Here is a 20,247-nt window from a genome sequence, read left to right as displayed (position 1 = left end):
GCCATTATCTACAGACCTTTTTCTTTTCCTTGAAATTTTTACCCTGCCAATACTTACATTGAGCTCATTTCCTTGGTTTTATTCCAAATAACATTTTTACTGCAGATATTGTTTATTGTTGTCGTCAAAAATGCTGGGGTGCATTGCATGATGAAGTCGACTTACTCTCTATAGGCAAACTCATAATGTTTACAATATTTACACTAGTCTCATCTAAAGGTGCTGTACAAATGCATTGGATTATTATAAACAACCTTTGTAGGGCTACAATTATCATGATCATTTGCCATTGAGATTATGTATAAACTAATATTTGTATCAGAAGTGTGTTCTCAATTCAAGATATAACGCAGGAACTTCAGCATTCAAATACATTTCTTTGTCATCGAGCATTGCAGTTAAAATAACTGGATTATTACGCAAATGTCCAGCCCTAGAACTATCACTGATGTTTTCACTGATGCATCAGGATAATTCTCTATGATCATAGAAATTAAATAATCTTCTTCCGATTCATCCCCGATAGGGTAATCCATTTACTAACTGGATGTGAAAAATAACATATTATAAGCATACAATTGCCAAAAAAGTAATGCGCCTGTTATACTGTTTCAATTATTTCTGTTACAATTAATTCAATAATATATCGTAGAAAAAGCGGAAATAAATGTCACGTTTTGCGTAAACTAGTTTCATAACTTACGCAATAGGCCTACATTGACGAAATATATAATATTAGCAAGAAATCATTTATTATTGTAATTTACAATAAACCGCTTTGTTTTAGTAAATAGACTGGATTTTTATTTGTCTGACAACTTAGCTGTTGTTTTTTTAAACCCTACCTAGATGGTAGACAGCAGGCTGTATGTGCTGATGGCACTTTTTCTAAGATTCTACCAGTCCCTCGTGATATACCACAGGGTTCTATCTTGGGGCTGTTTATTTTATATATTAATGACTTACCTAGCAACTATCCAATGTAAATAGTTTTTTTATTCTCAGACGAGTTAGGTTTAAATGTCAGGGAGAGTTAGTACTATGGAGGCCCATATCACCTTAGAAGATAAGACAAGCATAGTTGTAGACTATGCTGTGCTAATAGTTAACAGTTAAATAATTGTATTTCCCAACCTTCCGTAAATTTCAGTGACATGTTTCTACTATTAGTAAAAGAAGAAATCCATTCCAAAATTATGAATTGCAAACCGTATTTTTCTACATAATTCTGTTTTTATTTATTTGTTTTTGGTGTTTACAATTAGTTTAAAATTTTATTCTATTTTATGTTATTTTTTCTATTTTATACGTTTGTTTTCTGTAAACAATAACTAACTAATGATGCCTTAACCGGCAAAAGCGCTTTCGAAATAAATTAAATGTTGAAGAATAAAAAAAATGTCTTTTGTATTAAAATCTAATAAGTTAAGTCTGAATGCTGGGAAGGTTCAAGACTTAGCATTTAGTTTCTCACCAAAAAAAGGAAGAAATCTGTGCTTTGAAGTTCCAGGGCACATTTTTTCAAACTGACTTAAAATGGAGAAATCATATTGATAATGTAGCAGCCACCAAACTAGCAAAGGGACTTTTTTTGTTGAGATCTCAAAACAAAGATGCAGGTGCATCTAAAGAGCAGTGTTACTCTTGACATCCTTCTGAGCATATACTAAGTTTAGATTCAAAGCCATCTTAGCTACAGTATCTCCTATGGGGTAGTTCCGGTTGGTGTAAAAAAGTGTTTACATTACAGAAGAGGGCAGTCAGGTTAATATGTGGCGCTCTTCATATATCTTGGAGTAATTTCATTGCCATCACTGTACGTCTTCTAAACCTTATTGCATATTAAAGAAAATATTAATAAATTTAATGACTTAACCAGTATTCACAGCTTTAACACAAGATATAAAAATAATTTAAACGCGAAAACATGTATGTATACTAGTACACAAAATAGTTTTGAATACATGGGTACAAAAATGTACAATGTTTTACAAAATATGTCAATAAATGGCCGTAAAATAAATTTAAGTCGGCAGTTAAGAGCTTCCTTGTCGAAAACTGAGGAGGTAACATTCAAAACCTCACATGTCCATCAAATCAAAATTTACACGAAATAGAGAAAAACTCTTCTCCAGCAACCTTGTTAATTGAAACAAAAAATAAGCTGCCCTACACCTTTCCTTGTCCCCAAAACACATTTTCTAAAGCTTTCGAGCCTTTAAAAATGTGCTAGGTTCACTAAATATTTAGGTTTAAATTTTGGACATGTGAGGTTTTGTTTGAATCTTTGGGACATGTGAGCTTTTGTTCAGAACTGAGGTTCATTTTTGTGTTGTTTTGACTGGATTCATTTGCAGTTAATTGAATGATAAAAATTAAACTTAAGTAAGCACAAATTTATGTCTAGGTAAAGGTTAATAAGAACATTATTATACAGATTACAATATTATATTATTTAACACCACAAAGTTAAAATACCAAAAAGATAAATTACTTAAAGAATATTAAAGAGTTGAATTTATATTCTAGGAATTAAAAAATCATGTATAAAGTGAAATGAAAATCTCTCATTGTGTTTTAATAAGTCTTTACACTAAATGTGAAGCGCACAATCGTCTTCTAGGCAGTCACACTGGGGCACCTCGATCTCTTCTTCCTCAATGGTTGGTGTATTTTCTCCGTGTATTATATCATTGTACCAGGAGAGGCTTTTCATCCCTACCCCAATGTTCACCAAACAGGATTTTCAATAGGCCATCAACATCCTTTTTCTTTGCATTGGTAATAGGGTGAATCAAAGGCACTTCTCGAAGCGGAGCCTTTAAAATAGTTGCCCAATTCATTCCCTTTTTTAGTAGGGTTAACTGTTTAAGGTTTTCATCCTCGAACCTAAAATATTCGTTGGCTTTTTACCCTCACTGAGATGGTTGCCTTTAGAGGATACTTTCTTTGTCATAAATATTTCTCTTTTTTCACTGATCATAGCTAATGGTTTGAGAAAACCTTCTTTCCCCCCCAAAACTCTTCAAATCCTTTAGATTCCAGTCAGTGCCTAGAACTTTGACAGGACCCCACTTTCCTATACTCTTCCAAATATTCCTCTTTATTTATTATTGTTGGTTTTTTCTTCAATATTCTTTCTACTCTGCCAAACACTCTGTCTGCGGGTAAAAAAGAATGTCCACGGACAGGAAAAGTAATTGAAATTGTCTCCAAGTTCCCTTCCGTTTTAGCCAAAAAGTACATCAAACAATGCAAAATATGGTTATTCTTATTTTGGCCCGTTGCACCCATCACAGAAAAGTCTAAGATGGGTGATAGATTCATCGAATTTGTAGGAGCTCAAAAAATTTATCAGAGCAGACCCAACTTCTGTAGATCCACGTCCCGCCTGCTCTTCAGACCACATAAAAAATTCAGGCTTCTTTGTATTCACATCCGTAATACAAACATTGTATAGGCTCAGCTGCCTTGCATAGAATGCTTGTTGTACAGGTGTTCGTGGAAGACTCTGAACCTGTTGCATGTCAAAACATAATGTTACTTCATTGCCTTTAACTTCTTTCAAGAGTTCATAAAATGCTTTTAGCGCGTTTTTTGTGAATAGTCTTTTGGACAAAAAGTCCTTGCTTCTCATGAGGTTGTTGCGCTTTTTATTTTATTATCCATCATTGCACAAAAACTGCAGATGTCCGATGCTGGGGATTTGAATCCGATATTGAACTCATTGCAGAATATACGTCTAAACATAGATTTTGTGACCTTTAAGATCATTGGAAATTGTAGAGCTATCATAAATAGTCCACAACTTTTTAATTGACACAGGTCACTACTGAGGTAGACTCTTTTGGTTTTTTTTCCTGCTGTAATGGCTCTCTGAACCTTTTAAATTACCTATAAATTCCTCTAAACAGAATTTTTCTTTAGAATACTCTTACCACTTACTCGATCCCCACCTCGGTTTTCTACAAAGTCCTTGCCAAGACGAAGTTTCTTCAAAATTTGCCTAACCCTGTCTGATTTGAATTTAGTTAAGTGCAGAAAAAATGATTTGCAGACTGTGATATTACTTCCCATTAGCCACAGGAAACACGTAATGGAGCCGAAAAGCTGTGAGATTTACTTTTTTTAGTAGGTAGGCCTAGGCCTAGGCAATTAGTTGTGCCGGGATCTCTGACGCTTTACTCCAGAATGTGAAATAAGTCTACTTACTTTTTGATCTTGTAGTTGTTTGTTAGAAGAACAGTACAGGTTTTTTCGATAGTTCAATGCATCCTGAGGGCGCACTTTACAGCACTGAAATACCTTAGTATTATGTTTACACGGGGTAAAAACATTGCAACCAGATGGAGCAGAATGTCTTAAATTTCACGCTTTGTAGGTTTCTACTTTCTTCCTACTTCCTTGAGACGTATTTTTAAACTAATACACCACTTTCACAGGTAATATTTTCCATATTTTCACATGAAAACACTATGACTACTATTGTAAATGCAAAATCTACAGTGCATAACCTCAAAACTGATGGGACAGCTATAAAAAAACAGCTGACACGTCTTTGACAGGTCACGTGACCTGCAAGGCGTGCTCCTATTGGCTCTTGGTACATGTGAGGTTTTGCTTGGAACTGTCAATAAAATAAGTGAGGTTTTGCTTGGAAAGTGATATTTATATATTGATTTAAAATAGATTGTGTGAGCTTTTGACTGGAAAAGATGTGTAGTCATAAAGACATTCACTAACAGTTTATAATCAGTGCTCAGCTCGATTTTTTTCAATTTTGGGACATGTGAGCTTTTGAATGTTACCTCCTCAACTGTCTATACGATGTTTTTGAGTATTTTGACGTAACTAAATCTAACTTTAATTGGAAAATATTCTAGCCTTAGTGATCTTTGACTATGGTTAAGCTGTTCAGTCTTCAACAATAAAAATCTTGAATCATGATTCGTTGAATAATTCCATAAACATGAATATTATTAGGATTTGACACAATTTTTACGGCTATACGATTGTTTAATATTTTTCAAAGTAATAGTGTTAAGATGTTACTAAAATATTGCATTGCTATAAACAATAATTTCCTATATTTATGAGTCTAGAGAAAAAAGTATTCTGAAACGCTTATAACGTTTTAAAACCATTTTGTAATTAACTTATTTTTTGCATCTGAAACTATTTTCAAGATACCGAAAACATGTAAACCCCTTAAGAACTTTCCTATCACCAAGAACTAACGATATAAATGTTGAAACAAGTTCCAACTTCGTACAAAAATTGATCTTACAAATACTAGACTAAGTTCACTAGTTAGTTTAGCTCCATTTTGTATCAATGGGCAACTATTGAAACGAAAAAATTACAACTCAGTTGCTTATAAATCTAGAGATAAAAATAAGAAGCGTTCTGAAGTGTTTATAGTATTTCTTAAACTTTTTGTTATTGACAATTCTGTAAATCACGAACATTTCTTGATGTATTGATTACATGTAGATCCAATGTAATTAAATTTATCATATTTCAGTTCTCACCAAATCTAACTAATTCTTCCGCCTGAGTCGGAATGATTTTGTTTTGTTTTAGTTTTGTTTTACTTAGGGGGTTTCTTAACTTCATTTTGCACTTATTTATTAGACTGAAACAGATGCTCTGTATCCATTTTTAAGATATTATTCCACATTATGTATATTTTATTTTCCTTGGTTTGAATTGAGTTAAGTCAGGCTTCTTTTATCCATTTTTTCAGGAAGATATTGGCTGAAATGGATGATAGAGGAGATTGCCATTCTCCATGCGTTTGAGGATGTATGTTCGTATGAAAATTTTTCATTATTTTGATGACAGGAAACCACCTGAGAAGTTTGTCAGGGTACTCGTGGGATACTCTGTATAACTTAAAATTATAAATAAAAACTAGATATATAAAAAATTACAAATGCAAAACTGCAAAACAAAGCGTCAAAACAACTTGTCATTATTTGTCATAATTATAACATTGTAACATCAATAAACAAAAAAGTCGAACACAAATTATTTGATCTTGTTTGTGTTATTCTGTAAACGAATGATGAAAAAGCCGGAGTCTCAACGGTATATAAATTTGAGTACATTCTCTAAAATAAATCTCACATCAGTATTTATTCACAAAAGCTTAATATTTTATATCCCTGGTTTTTATCCTTTTGCAATGTGGTTGCACATTATATACAGTATATCGGATTTCCCACCTTTGAAATATTTTAATTCTTTGGTTGGAGGAAGTTACAAGTTACATGTCTTTGGAGTGGGAAGCTGTTCAACAGCTCCAACCTTCCATGGTAAAATCTTTCTTTTGGGTTATCCACGATGTCTCCTGTGAGTACATTACATTAAGTCCGTATTTGTTATTTTATATTTCCGGATATATTTTATTAACTACAAGCATTTTAAAGCTCTACATTTATGACAGAATATGTAAAAATATATGTGGCCTACGTAAACATTAATTACGATAATATGATTTCTGTTTAGGCAATGGCACGTCAATGCGGTATTGGCATAACGGGTCCTAAAATAATTCAAAATTATTTACATTTTAGTCATACTAGTAATGAGTAATATAGTTTAAAGTATACACATCAGTTCATTTTATCTTAAATATATTTTTGCAGCATTATTTAATCCTTTGTAAATTAGATGAAAATGGATAATGTAACACCTAGCAGCTGGGCCAAATATTGCAATAGGACTATAACATGAATGAATGTTGGATTCCATGTTACATCTCGCTTTTTGGATTCAATGTTACATCTCGCTCCCAAATTCTAGAGAGACATGTAATCACATCTAGATGTAATATATACTTCTATCATATAAAAAGTATTTCAAGTATACTGTCTAGTATTTTTATATCACCTTTGCCATTATGTAGGGATAGCCTATTGGCTAGGAGAACCTAGCCTATTTTCAATATCTTAAAACTTGATCCTAGCTTTGACAAATTTTTTAACTTATTCTTTGGCACTTAAAAAAAAAAAAAATAACTAGACAAACGAGAACAAAAATTCGTAACAGTGATTGCTAATATCCAAACCTCTTATCCTTTCAATTAATACATTATCAATAATATACTTTTAATAGAGTAGCCTATTTGTGTAGTTTTCATCATGAATGTGAGTAGATATTATAAGCAGTAGATTATTGTTTGTAAGCCCATCTTCACATTTGTTGAATTTTCTTTGAATGGAAAGTTCTGGGGACATTAATAGTGTAGCAACATTAACCCTCCAAATGATGACTATTTTGCTTTACAATAATAGAACTTCCAAGCTACTTGCATGGTTCAAACTCTCCAACTGCTATTCAACGGATATCTGTTGTTTATTTTCGTTCCTTAAATGCTAATAGAAAAATATCTGTTATAATATGTAAAATTGTTCTTTTATAAACTCATTTGTTGTAATATGTAAACAATCATGTATCGACGTGATTCTATACCGTTGGAAAGGTAGATGAACACAGCACTGGTATTTTTATTGTTCTACAACAGTGGAGTAGGTAATTTTAGAATGACGTTTGTTTTCTTTTTGTAACAAAAAAATTCTCCCACTTCTTTAGGTGTTTTATAACAAAATATTACTATATCTATATTAACAAAAAAGACTCCTACAAAACATTACATTTAGGCTATCTTAGAATTTGAAATTGATATACTTAACCCTTTTACTGCCGGCCATTTTTTTATTGTACCAGTCAAAATTGCCAAGGAGGAAAATCGCTGTTGTGCATTCATTTACAAAAAATTCTGTATCTTTTTTATTTTTCATTAGATTTGCATGAATTTTTATTTTATTTACTCGTATTTAAATGCTGTTTTTTAAATAATAAAAAGACATAATTTAATTTGAAACAAACTCATTATTTTAAAAAATTATGTAAATAAAAAATAAATAAAAAAAAAAAAATTGTGTTTGGCATCTGATAATTTATTTTTAAAATTATACTAAAATTATGAGCATGATATCATTATAAACTAGAGCAATTGCTTAGAACATATACCAAATTTGAAGGTGCTACCTTAAAACATAGCTGCACTATGAGGATTTTCCCAAAACTGGTAGGCCTACCAGTGGAAGTTGAAGGTAAACTTATCTGTGCCACATCCCCCTCACTATCTAATAACTCCTCATTATCTGATGGTAAGATAAAGTCAGGATCGTCATCAGTGTCATCCACATCACTTTGATTGTCATCAATAGCCCTAACACTAATATCAGATTCGTTCTCGGCATCTGAATCTGATAAATTCTGAAGGAAATCGTCACTCAGTTCGTCTTGCACTTGTACACCACCATCGATTACACTGTTAATTATTGTTCCCTCACTCACAGGAGAGTTACATGTAACTCTTTTACTCATTTAATTCTTGATCAACAAAAGTAACACTTCAAAAAACTTTCGATAACATTGTAAACAACAACAATGAACGAAGATTTCAGTAACATAACCCGATCAACTGGTTTTGACAGCTGTCTAGGTAGTTCGTCAATTCTAGTCAAAGACGACGAAAATAGAAATCCAAAGGGTAATTCTAAGCAATATATGGGTCAACCTCGATTTTTTCTCATATTACAATACATAATGTTCCAATAGTCAATTAGAAAAGGAAATGACTAGAATTTCTTGCCGGAAAGCAGTTATAGGGAGCAGGCAACCGCCAGACGGTCATATATTGCTTAGAGTTACCTATTAGTGATCAGGGGAACTGACGTGATCTGGGCTTCAAATTTGGAACTACTCGAGTTAATTTTTTTTTCTAAAAGAGCAAGCAGCGCGAAGCGCTGCGCAGCGGGCAGGCATCGTGCGTGATCCTTTTTTTTATTAAAAATTTCTGATAAATTGTTATTACATATTACAATATAATGTAGGTAATGTATGTAAAACAATTTTAAACACATAATGACATGCTGGAAAGCAAAGTAAACCAATATAATCAGCCCAATACAAAATCTCCGTAAAAATCTGGTAAAGGAATCTGTGTCATTCCTTTGGCCTGAATCAATTCAGTATATACGAAGATCACGCACGATGCTTGCCCGCTGCGCAGCGCTTCGCGCTGCTTGCTCTTTTAGAAAAAAAATTAACTCGAGTAGTTCCAAATTTGAAGCCCAGATCACGTCAGTGCCCCTGATCACTAATAAATAATTCTCGCGGTTGCCTGCTCCCTATAACTGCTTTCCAGCAAGAAATTCTAGTCATTTCCTTTTCTAATTGACTATTGGAACATTATATTGTAATATGAGTTGCCTGCTCCCTATAACTGCTTTTCGGCAAGAAATTCTAGTCATTTCCTTTTCTAATTGACTATTGGAACATTATATTGTAATATGAGAAAAATCGAGGTTGACCCATATATTGCTTAGAATTACCATCCAAAGTTCTTCAAATGGCTTCTTTCATTATCCTTTGCTCCTAAACAACCAAAATACCGAATATTTCGGCATTTGAACATAACAGTAGCCAGTAACAATAAAAAAAACAGACGTCCGACATATCGGACGTTGGCGTTATCGGCAAAAATGCCGACGTCCGATATGTCGGATGTCGGCAGTAAAAGGGTTAACAATATTTTCCATCCACATACCTCCCCGGTTTTTACATGAAAAAATATAACAAATTTCTCCACTCACTGTAGAAAATTCAATTAAAAATGTTACCCTAGTTACTTATTATAATTGTATTACAATATTTGTGAACATTTTGTATAACATTGTGAACAAAATGATACCAAGTACAGCTATGTGTGTAGTAAAAAAAACTTTTTGTATGGATTTTAGAAGAAAAGCTTGTAAAACTGGGAAAATGGCTTGCTGTTTAAGGAAAATATTACTTAAAGGCATTCAAGTGGTTTAAAAGTTATTATGCATATCTAATTGTTTGTAATAATATACCCTGCTAGTTAGTAATAAAATTAAAAACCTAACATTTTAAAATAAAACATCTTTTTTAGCTGCAAGGGTAATAATAAACATTAAATTTTAAGTTTGAGGTGACGTGTGTGTATATATGAGAACATGTACTTTTAGAAGTTGCCTTTTTAGAACAAATAATTATCTGAAATAAATTATAAAGTAAAAAAATTATAAGAAAAATGAATTTTGAAAAATTGTAACATTGTATAAGTTTTATTTTTCAATCACCTAATAATGTTCTATAAATATGTTTTTAATATAAAATTAACGTAAAAGAAAGACAGAATTCATTTTAGTGCATGTAAACTAAAATTATACAATGCAAACATGCAAATCATTTCCATTGAACATGAGTGAGAAATGAATACAATAGTCTTAGATATAGTTAGATTCCTGTGACAGCCTTTGATTTTTCTGACCAAACTTTGCAAACTCTCATTGTAATTTATTTCCCGTGACTGGGATTTTGTCAAGGAAGTGTCTTGCCGTCAACCTATTTGTCTTGGTAGGTGGTGTTGATGGTTCAGCTTGAAACAAAGCTCCTCCCTTATTTCCCAGAGCTTTTCCTATTGCCATTATAAACTTATCCATGTGACACAACTTTCTCAATCTTTCAGGCCTGATTGCACAGTACAATATAAAAGCGTTGACAATAGACATCATGAATAAATGGAAGAACATTTTCTTCTACCATTTAAATTGCTTTCTCTTGAAAGGGTAATAAGCAATCATTTGATCACTTCTATCCACACCGGTTTTGTTCTTGTTGTACTCTATAATAAGGTCTAGTTTGCTTTTTGAAAATATCAGTCGTAGTCATTTTGTGTCTTGTTGACAAAGCCAAAACATCTCTGTTATCTCTCCACTTCAAACAAAATACATGTTTTCTTTTCATAAATACAGATTCACTTTTTAGTTTCTTTTTTGTAACAGTTTTCAGCAGCTGAACTCTCTTGGACATAAAAGTCCAACAGCAGCTAGTATTTTTGCTCCATAAAAAGTCAAAAATGATTGGAGAGCTATTAAATCTGTCCATTTGTACAGTGTAATTTTTTCCAAATAATCTGACAGCAGTTTTTCAAATACAAGAGACAATACTATTGTTGTAAGATTTACCTGTATATGGTTCAAACTTCAGAACATAGTCGATTGATGCATCACAAACAACATACAACTTCATACCATATTTGTCCGGTTTGTTTTTATTGTAAACCCTAAACCTCACTCTACCCCTAAAACCACACGTTCCTTCATCAATAGTCAAGTTTTCTGCAGGATAGAAGGATTGAGAGATGGTAGCAAGTAAGTGATCTATGTATGGTCTTAGTTTGTGTACAGCATCATGGCCAGGGCTTTTGTAGGCGACATAAGTTGAGTTTTCACTTATGTTAAAATTTGCTAAAATAGCAAAAAACCTGTCTACCCATTACTGAGGCTGCATAAGTTGATTTGATAAATGTGACAGTAGACCAATAATCACCCAGGTTTGGTTTTATTACAATGAACATAATGCAAAACAATTGAAAAGAAAGTGTACACTTCATGTAACTTCAACGTTTCACACTTCTCCATACACTTTTTCTTTTTAATTATCTGTACATTTTAGTTTAACAGTTACAATTTTGGCATAGTTGTTATTCTGAATTGAATAAACAAATCAGCGTTTCAAGAAATAAAAATTGAAAAAATATCGAAAGTCGTTGAAGTTGCATCAATTGCAGCCCTAACACCACTCATTTCATCAATCACTGGAAGCTGTGGTTGATTATCCACATTACTCCACCCAAGATCAGAATCTGTAGGTTTATTATTTTTAGCCTGTCACTTCCTAACATTAGGGGGTTCACACACAACTTCATTATCATGGGAAAGTTCGATATTTTCAGCTGGAATAAGGCTAACATTCGCAATGAATGATAATTCAGGGCTATCTTCACTAGACAATTGTTCTATCTCGATAGGCCTAAGATCACTTAGGGTTTGTGGTTTTTTTGTTTCTTTCTAATATGGATATGGGTAGAATTAGTACTAGTGGATAGCCTATCATAATCATACTCAGCATCACTCACGTCTTCATCACTAGGCCTAACCTCAAAATGTGGGTCAAGATTATTGTCGTCGAGAAACTCACCCTCCGATCCGAGGTTTAGCTTATAAATTAAATTAATTGGTAAATAAATTTGCCATGAAAAATGTGTTAAAAGGTTTAACTAACTGACCATTAATATTGGTGAATTATCATTCCACAAGAAAGACATTTTGATACATGAATCTATAAGTAAATGTAATTCATTTTCAAATTCAGAGATATGAAATATATATACAGTTGGAGGAATTTAGCTGTGCTCGTAGGCCCCAAATACTACCCTTACAACAAATAAACACTATCTGTGTGGCGGGTTGCGTTTACATGCTCGCCACTGAAATGAAGGTGCAACAATCTCTTTTACGACTTTAAACTCACGATTACGATTTGCAGATTAGTATTGACAAATACGTTATTTTCAAAAACACGTTAAACAACACTCTAGCAACTGAAAAACAAGGACAAGTCCTATTATTGCTATTATTTGGTATTCTCTTATTATTTAATTCCACCACAATCAGCACTGTCACAAAACAGCCTGATTGTAATGAGTGTGATGAGTTATTTGGGCCAATACGATTCTTATAAGGAGGGTTTACCCATGACTCGCAGGAAATATTTTTGGGACGCAGCGCATAATGCTACCCCGCCACCCCTCCCGCCTATCACCACACACTTAAGGTCACGCGCGCAGCTGAAGTCCTCGAAGTGTACCTAACTTAAGTCTTAAAACACAATTTTTGTCATACAAATAAGGGATTTTTCAAAAAATTTGAAAAACTAAGTTTGCTCCCACACACTGATAATTTTTAGATTCTGCCTTAACCATAATTTTAGTTTTAATAAACATTAATAAAATCATTAGTAACTTGAATTTGCATATAAAAGTATTGAGATTCAAACTTGTGATCTTCATATTATGGTAGGTCTGTATTTGAAGAAAGTTGGAAATATTTTTACTGCATTCTAATTTTGTGATATTTTATGAAAAGAATGATGAGTCTGCAAGGTACTTAATGTAAACTATTTTCTGATCTACTTTGCTCTCTATTAATTTGATATAGTTAAATCAATCTGTAATCAAATTTTTATTGAAGATTACTAACTTAAATTATTTTCTTGCAGGTAGCGGGAAAAAAGGCCGCAGCTCCGGCCACAGGTAAGAAAACGGCAACTGCTACTTCTGGAGCTGCCAAAACTCCAAGTACAGCATCAGCAAAACCTCAAGCAGCTGCCACAGGCAAGAAACCAGCTGCTGCAGCTCCTGCTGCCTCAGCAAAAAAACCTGCAGCACCAGCTGCAACACAGCCTGCTGCAGCCAAGAAGGCGCCAGCAGCTGCAGCTCCTGCCAGTGGCAAGAGACCAGCAACTGCTGCTGCTCCAGCACCTCCGAAGAAGCAGGCTGCTGCAGCCCCCACTGCGACCAAGCCAACATCGGCCACAGCCAAAGGAGCACCTGCAGCTGGTAAAGCTGGCAAAGCAGCACCGGCTACTGGTAAGGGCGCACCTGCTGCAGCAAAGGGAGCACCAGCTCCAGCTAAGGGTGCACCAGCAGCGGCTAAGACAGCACCAGCTGCAGCCAAACCAGCACCAACAAAAACACCAGCTGCTGCACCTGCAGCAAAAACAGCTCCAAAGGCAGCTGTCCCTGCAAAGAAGCCTGCGGCTGCACAGAAGAAAGCCGCATTACATGCAGTAAAAAAACCACCTCAGGGAATGAAAAAACAAAGTATTCGTGGGAAAGGTCAGAAGAAGAAAAAAGTTTCCCTGAAGTTTATCATTGATTGCACTCATCCATTTGAAGACAACATTATGGATGTTGCTAATTTTGTAAGTAAACTTTTTTTAACAAACTATGTGGCTTTATATAAGTTTTAAAACACTAAGTACTTTTTTATAGAGTGTGATTACTGAAGTTACGCATAATCCTATAAAACCAAATAAATACTTTTGCATGATGGTGATTTTCAACTAGATTTAATTTTTAAATAATAATCATACATCACTTTGAAGTGAACATATATACACAAAAAAGAACTTTCAAAAAAATAGATACATACTTTAAATTAACCATTTAGCAAAAAATGGACTTCCTTCTCGTTTTGGAGGGTAACCCCACTGACAGTTTTTACTACTCGTCATCCTTAACTTGATAAAGGGTTTAACCCATTGCGGATCACTGACGAGCTGGGCTCGTCACGCAGCGGCCGGGCCTAACGGCATGATGACGAGCTCAGGTCGCAAAAGCGGTCTGCTTTTAAGTTTCCCTCCAAATAGTTCTATTAATGTCTGATAGATCGGGCGATCGTCTTCACTTGTCAACTAAGAGTAACAACGGTCTACGTTTAGAGTTTTCAAAAGTTTTATAAATATCCTACAGATCGCAGTTGTATGTCGAAGTTGAGAAATCATTCATATGAGTTTACTCTCTGCTTTTTAGCGCTTCTGATTGGGTGTTTTCCTCAGTTGTTATTAAAATACTTTTGAGGTTAGTGACACAACTAGTCACTAACAAAACAAGTTGTTAAACACAAGAGTGTTTAACAACGGTCTACGTTTAGAGTTTTCAAAAGTTTTATAAATATCCTACAGATCACAGTTGTATGTCGAAGTTGAAAAATCATTCATATGAGTTTACTCTCTGCTTTTTAGCGCTTCTGATTGGGTGTTTTCCTCAGTTGTTATTAAAATACTTTTGAGGTTAGTGACACAGAACTAAACGACGCAGAAGTAAATGTTGGCGGGTTTAGTCTAGACAATGGCCCGGATGTTGTAATCGCTTCGCCCGAGCCACTTTATTTAGACTATGATTCAGACATCAGCCCTGCCACCCTGGAATCTTGCTAGCGTGTTATCGTTCCTACATCACGGATACCCCAGCAGGCCCATGTTCCATCTGAACGAATACCTGCACAGTTGAATTTTCTAGTATACAATAGCGAGCGATATGATGAGGCGCACCATTGCTGTTCGTTCGGCCGCCCGTTGACCGTAAATGAATTTGTGCCCGCGCGCCAAAACAATACGATCCGCAATGGGTTAATTTTTCTCTGGTGTTGCTGTCTTTGTTAATTCTTTTACTTGCTTAAATTTTTGTATCATCTATGAGATACTTTATATTGTCGTATTTATTTGAGTATTTTTTAGAGTGAAGATAAAAATGTGATTTTTGTACGGTTATTAGTGACTTCAGGAAATGTTATTTACAGAAATGTAATTAAGAGAATTACACTTTTTAAAAATAAACTTTTATTTAAAGAAATTACATTTAGTAAAGAACAAGTCACTCACTTTAGTTATTTGTCATATACTGTGAAAATATATCCTTTTTCTGTTGGGCTGATTACAAGATAACCCTTAAACACTGCTTTAAATGATCACAATTCCTCATAAAGTAATGAAAGAATTATTGTCTAATTTTCTTGTCTTCAGAAAAGGTATTTTAAAGATCTGTGACAGCTTCTTTTTAATTATTTACGTAAAACTAACCAAACACTGTCTCATCTCAAGAATGATTTCAAATAGTATTTACAGTATTTATCCAGAGTGTTGTGCTTTCAATTTATTATCTGGGCATATAATATTAAAGACCCAAGTTTTGAAGTTTTTGTGTATCTGTGTTACAGGAAAAGTACTTGCAGGAGAGAATCAAAGTTAATGGGAAAACCAACAATTTTGGTAATGCTGTCAGTTTAGAAAGGGTCAAAATGAAACTGGCTTTAAATTCTGATATTCCTTTTTCAAAAAGGTAAGTGTGTAAATTCTCCTTCAAATTATCTCATTTTTTGTTTCTTTACGTATTTAATTTAATTAGCTATATATGGTATATTCATGCATGTAAGTCTAATTGACTTAACACTTTGAGTGCTGGCCCTAAATGACATGCAACTCTGTAGAATGCTGGGCGTTTTTGGTGGTTTTTAAAAATTTATTTAAAAAAAAGTATTTAAGGCATGAGAAAAATAATAACATGCCCTAACTCAGCTTACTTTCGTCTTTCTTTTAACGTGAGATTGTTAGTGGTTTTTTAAAAAACTACACATAAAAAAGGTTTTTGAAAAACATATATTTTTGGAAAAAAAAATTATTTTTTGAGACAGTTTTTTTATCTAACTAACTAAACTAAGCATATATACAATTGTTTACAATGACCCATTTACAAATATAAAGTGTCCTTTGAATAATACAAATCATGTTTTTATGTTTTGTAGTTTTTTGACAAAAAACTATGCCGTCATATGGATGCGCCGGCATCACTTTCGCTGTCAGCATTGTTTTCAGCATCTGTAACATAATAATATACTATGTAAAATATGAATATATTTTCATTTTATTCATATGAATAGAATATTAGTTGAATAAAGTTAATTTATTATAATACAAATTATAGTTTGATTCACGAAAACAATAACATAACCAAACTTTTAGACTGATGTTTATGTGATAAATTCTTACCTGAAGTATGTGTCTAATCTTCTTCCATTAAATCAGGATCGATGTCAGAATCGTCAAAAATACTATCTACATCAATTAAACTATCTTCATCTAATACCTCACTGATCGCAACGTCGTTCAAGTGGTGAGAAGCCATGATTGCGACATCGACTGCCGGCTGCAACGAACGTCACGTCAGTGGCACGTAAAACAAAGCGACCGAAGTTGCTTTGTCATCAAGCTCATACAATACATCTGACGCTTTCTAGCGGTGAATTGTGTTACTAAAAACCCAAATAACATTGTAGAGTAGGCAAAACCCGTTTAAATACGGACAATGTAATATAATACCAATTGAAATGACAACCACGTAAAACTACGGGATTAGCATTCTTCGGAAGTTTCGCCGTTCCGTAAAATTACGGGATTAGCACTCTAAGTGTTAAAACCTAATTTTTTTTAACTTTGTTTTAATGTTTCTGTACAGAACTCCTGATTCAGATAGTGTATCTTTTTTTGAATATTTTTGAAAATGTCCTTGTACATATCACCAGAAAACCTGGTAGCTACGTTGCTATGGCAGGTGACTTCAATATTGTTTTCATTAAGAACAATAAATCTGAGATCAAGATTTTCTTATATGTACTGTACCAATTCTTTACCAACTCACAATCTGGCTTGCATTGACAATATATCTACAAATATTTTCAGAGAAAATTTAACTGTACACTTTTAGATTAACATATACTGTCAAACCATGCTGGTGTTTGGGTGTATTTATCTAACAACTATTATTGTAACAATTAGCAGTATAATTATTCTACTAGGAAAGAGTGGGTTCTTCAAAACGTTTAATTTCAAATAGCAGGCTTGATGAATTTAGAGTTACATTATCTTATGTTAATTGGACAGTTTTGTATGCCATATTTTATGCAAATGTATGTTTCTCAATGTTTGTAAATATTTTGATGTCTTGTTCTTTTGATCTCTCATGTCCACAGATTTGTCTTGTTGCATTTGTCTAAGCAGTGTGATTGTAAAACATGTTGATTGTTTTGTTTCAGGTACCTTAAATACCTTACAAAGAAATACCTGAAGAAAAACAATCTCAGAGACTGGTTGAGAGTAGTAGCTAGTGGTAAAGATACCTATGAACTTAGGTACTTCCAGGTAATTGAAACAATTCATATGAACAGTATTTATTATTCTTAATATAATATGTATACAATGGTTTCGGGTTACATTATGGTAACTTGACGTCTTCTTGAGAAATGAGATGAAGTTATTTAAAAGTACTATATTTAAGTTTTGTACACTTTACTTTGTACTAATTAAATCTAGAAACATATCAGTTGAATTTGACCATTTTATCTCCAAAACTAAACAATATTAAAATTTTAATTTACAAACGGAATTTACGGCATGTGTTGTTCCACAATAAGCATCTATTACATGAATATATTTATTGAATATTGCTGTCCTGTGCTGAGGAAATTCACTAAGCAAGCTGAACAGATGAGTGTTTCATTGATTTCCATGAGATAATATAATAAAAAAAAACTCCCAAATTGCTAAAAATCTAGATTTATATACATTGGTATGAACCAGTTTAGAATTTTAATGGAATTTTGTTTTTTTTTTTTAATTTTGAAATATTTGATTCAATATAGTTACAGTTGATATACTCCTATCTATTAACTTCTTTTCAGCTTTTTTCACAAGTATTAAGACTCATTATATTGTACTGTCCTATCGTTGATCATGTAGTTTCAGTAATTCAACTGAGGATGAATAAGTGATCTAGTTTTAATATGCTCCAGTAAAGTCTTTATCGCTATCCAATTAAATAAATATATTTGATTATCTGTTAACAGATATCCGTAAAAGCTTTATTCCAAGTGAAAATTGAGTTATAGTTTAACCAAGATCTTTGACGTTATGAGGCGAATAGAGCGTTACTCCCTTCCAAGCACTACTTTAAAGAATTATTTAAAAAAATCACTATTAATTAAGTTTAAACGTTCAACACAATACAAACACATACATTTCTGCCCCTAGGCAGGTATAGCGCAACTTGTAGCCATTTCAGAGCCGCCATTCAAGCTGGCTTGTTCCGTTCATCTGTTGTTTTTATTTTTGCTAGTGCTATTTTGTTCTTGTTTCATTTTTTTATGGCAGGTTTAAGTGAACAACGTGCAGCTGTGAAATTTGGTTTTCTACCTGTATATAGTGTAGATGAATTTTTACACACAGAGGACTTCTCATTCTATTATTAATGAGTCCTAGTCCAATTTTTTTGACAATTGTCATAAATTGGAATAATGTTATTTGGAAAATAAACTTGTAATCTTATATATCTAAACCACAAGTTATTTTGTATCTGAGGATGTCTCTACTTTAAAATCTGAGAAATAAAGTATTTGTGCCTTTTATTGTTATTCCATTCAATATTTTTAATATAACAATAAAAACCTAATGACAACAACATCCGTAAGTTCGTATTGTACGTAAAATCTTTGTTTAATGAATTAATAATTTTCCTAAACTGCTGTTCCAATGTAATTCTTGTCTGTTGCAGATCAACAGTCAAGATGATGAAGATGATGAGGATAACGATTAAGGTGAAATTTTATTCACAACCTTGTATTTATACTAATTTGTGAATTTGTTACGGAACCAATAAAACAATTTTGTTGGATTCTTGTATTTTTTTACATTTTAATTGTGTTTTCTTAAGGTAACCAATAAACCAACCAATTAGCAGATTTTTGGTGTCAGCTTAGTTAAATCTTATATATTCTAGTACATCCTGAATGTATATTTTCATGATTTATTTATTGATATTTACCCTAAAAATATGGCAGTGCTATCCTAATCACATACATCAAATTCCACTCAAAATGCGTATATCCAAAAATGCCAGTTATTATAAAATCAGGTAAAACATAATCAATCACGATTCCTATAATTTTTATTCATATTCTTTAGTTGTCAAATACAAGTATTAGTTCTGTGTGACAACACAGTAAAGGAGAAAATTAATTAAACTATACAAACATAATGTACGTTTAAAACATTGACTGCGGCGTAGTTTCACCCCGATCTAGCAAGTGGCTACACCACACTGAAACAGTAAACAAGCGGTAGAGCGTGCGGTCCCCGGTGACTGCGCTGCTACCCAGTGGCGGTCACCGGGGACCGCGCCGCACCCAATGTGTTGAACAATACTATTAACTTTAACATTATAAAAACCTGGTGTTACAATCAATACTACACACAGTTGGAATAGAAGTACTAATAAAATGATAACTCTTTAGTTTTAGCAGTAGGTTCTGGGATAGCATGACTATCTGCAATATTCTCAAACTGGTTTTACAAGAATAAGAATAAGAATAAGAATATTTATTTGCCATTCGGCCATAGTAGCAATAGACATCGTCAGGTGTTTTAATTTACTTAAAACTACTAAAAAAAATACGGTTTTGCCAAGGCACTGGAAATTGACAAAACTTAACAGTTTAAAAATATTTTAAACAACAACAACAATAAAAACAAGTTTAAAAATAGCAAAAATAACAAATATATAGCAACAGCCTTGTCACACAACAATAAAGCAAGAGCTTACGTCATCAAACCAGCAAGGTGTGTCAAAAAGCAAAACTTAACAATTCTAAAATGAATATAAACAGTAACAAAAAAAAGACAAAATAAATTCAAAAATAATAATAACAGCCATGTGATTAACAGCAAGTCAGAACAATAACAATAAAAGAAAAC

The 20,247-nt window shown here is 33.1% G+C and overlaps 1 protein-coding gene across 1 annotated transcript; it reads left to right on the top strand.

The window, feature by feature from the left end:
• The first annotated feature begins 6,259 nt into the window (after positions 1-6,259).
• Positions 6,260-19,176, top strand: LOC124362646 (60S ribosomal protein L22). Its single transcript, XM_046817334.1, has 5 exons — positions 6,260-6,354; positions 13,162-13,866; positions 15,663-15,784; positions 17,535-17,640; positions 19,049-19,176. Exons 1-5 carry the CDS (start codon positions 6,346-6,348, stop codon positions 19,088-19,090), a joined length of 984 nt encoding a protein of 327 aa, XP_046673290.1. The 5' UTR covers positions 6,260-6,345; the 3' UTR covers positions 19,091-19,176.
• Positions 19,177-20,247: the final 1,071 nt, after the last annotated feature.

Source organism: Homalodisca vitripennis, chromosome 5 (genome assembly GCF_021130785.1).
Source record: "Homalodisca vitripennis isolate AUS2020 chromosome 5, UT_GWSS_2.1, whole genome shotgun sequence".
Taxonomy (NCBI): Eukaryota; Metazoa; Arthropoda; class Insecta; order Hemiptera; family Cicadellidae; genus Homalodisca; species Homalodisca vitripennis.
The sequence above is the reverse complement of the archived record's forward strand: the minus strand, read 5'-3'. Positions and strand labels throughout refer to the sequence as shown.

Excerpts from the sequence above, each read along its gene's own strand:
- LOC124362646 (XM_046817334.1), top strand. Across the intron at positions 15,785-17,534 it reads GATATTCCTTTTTCAAAAAG|GTACCTTAAATACCTTACAA; the intron begins GTAAGTGTGTAA and ends GTTTTGTTTCAG. Across the intron at positions 17,641-19,048 it reads ATGAACTTAGGTACTTCCAG|ATCAACAGTCAAGATGATGA; the intron begins GTAATTGAAACA and ends TGTCTGTTGCAG.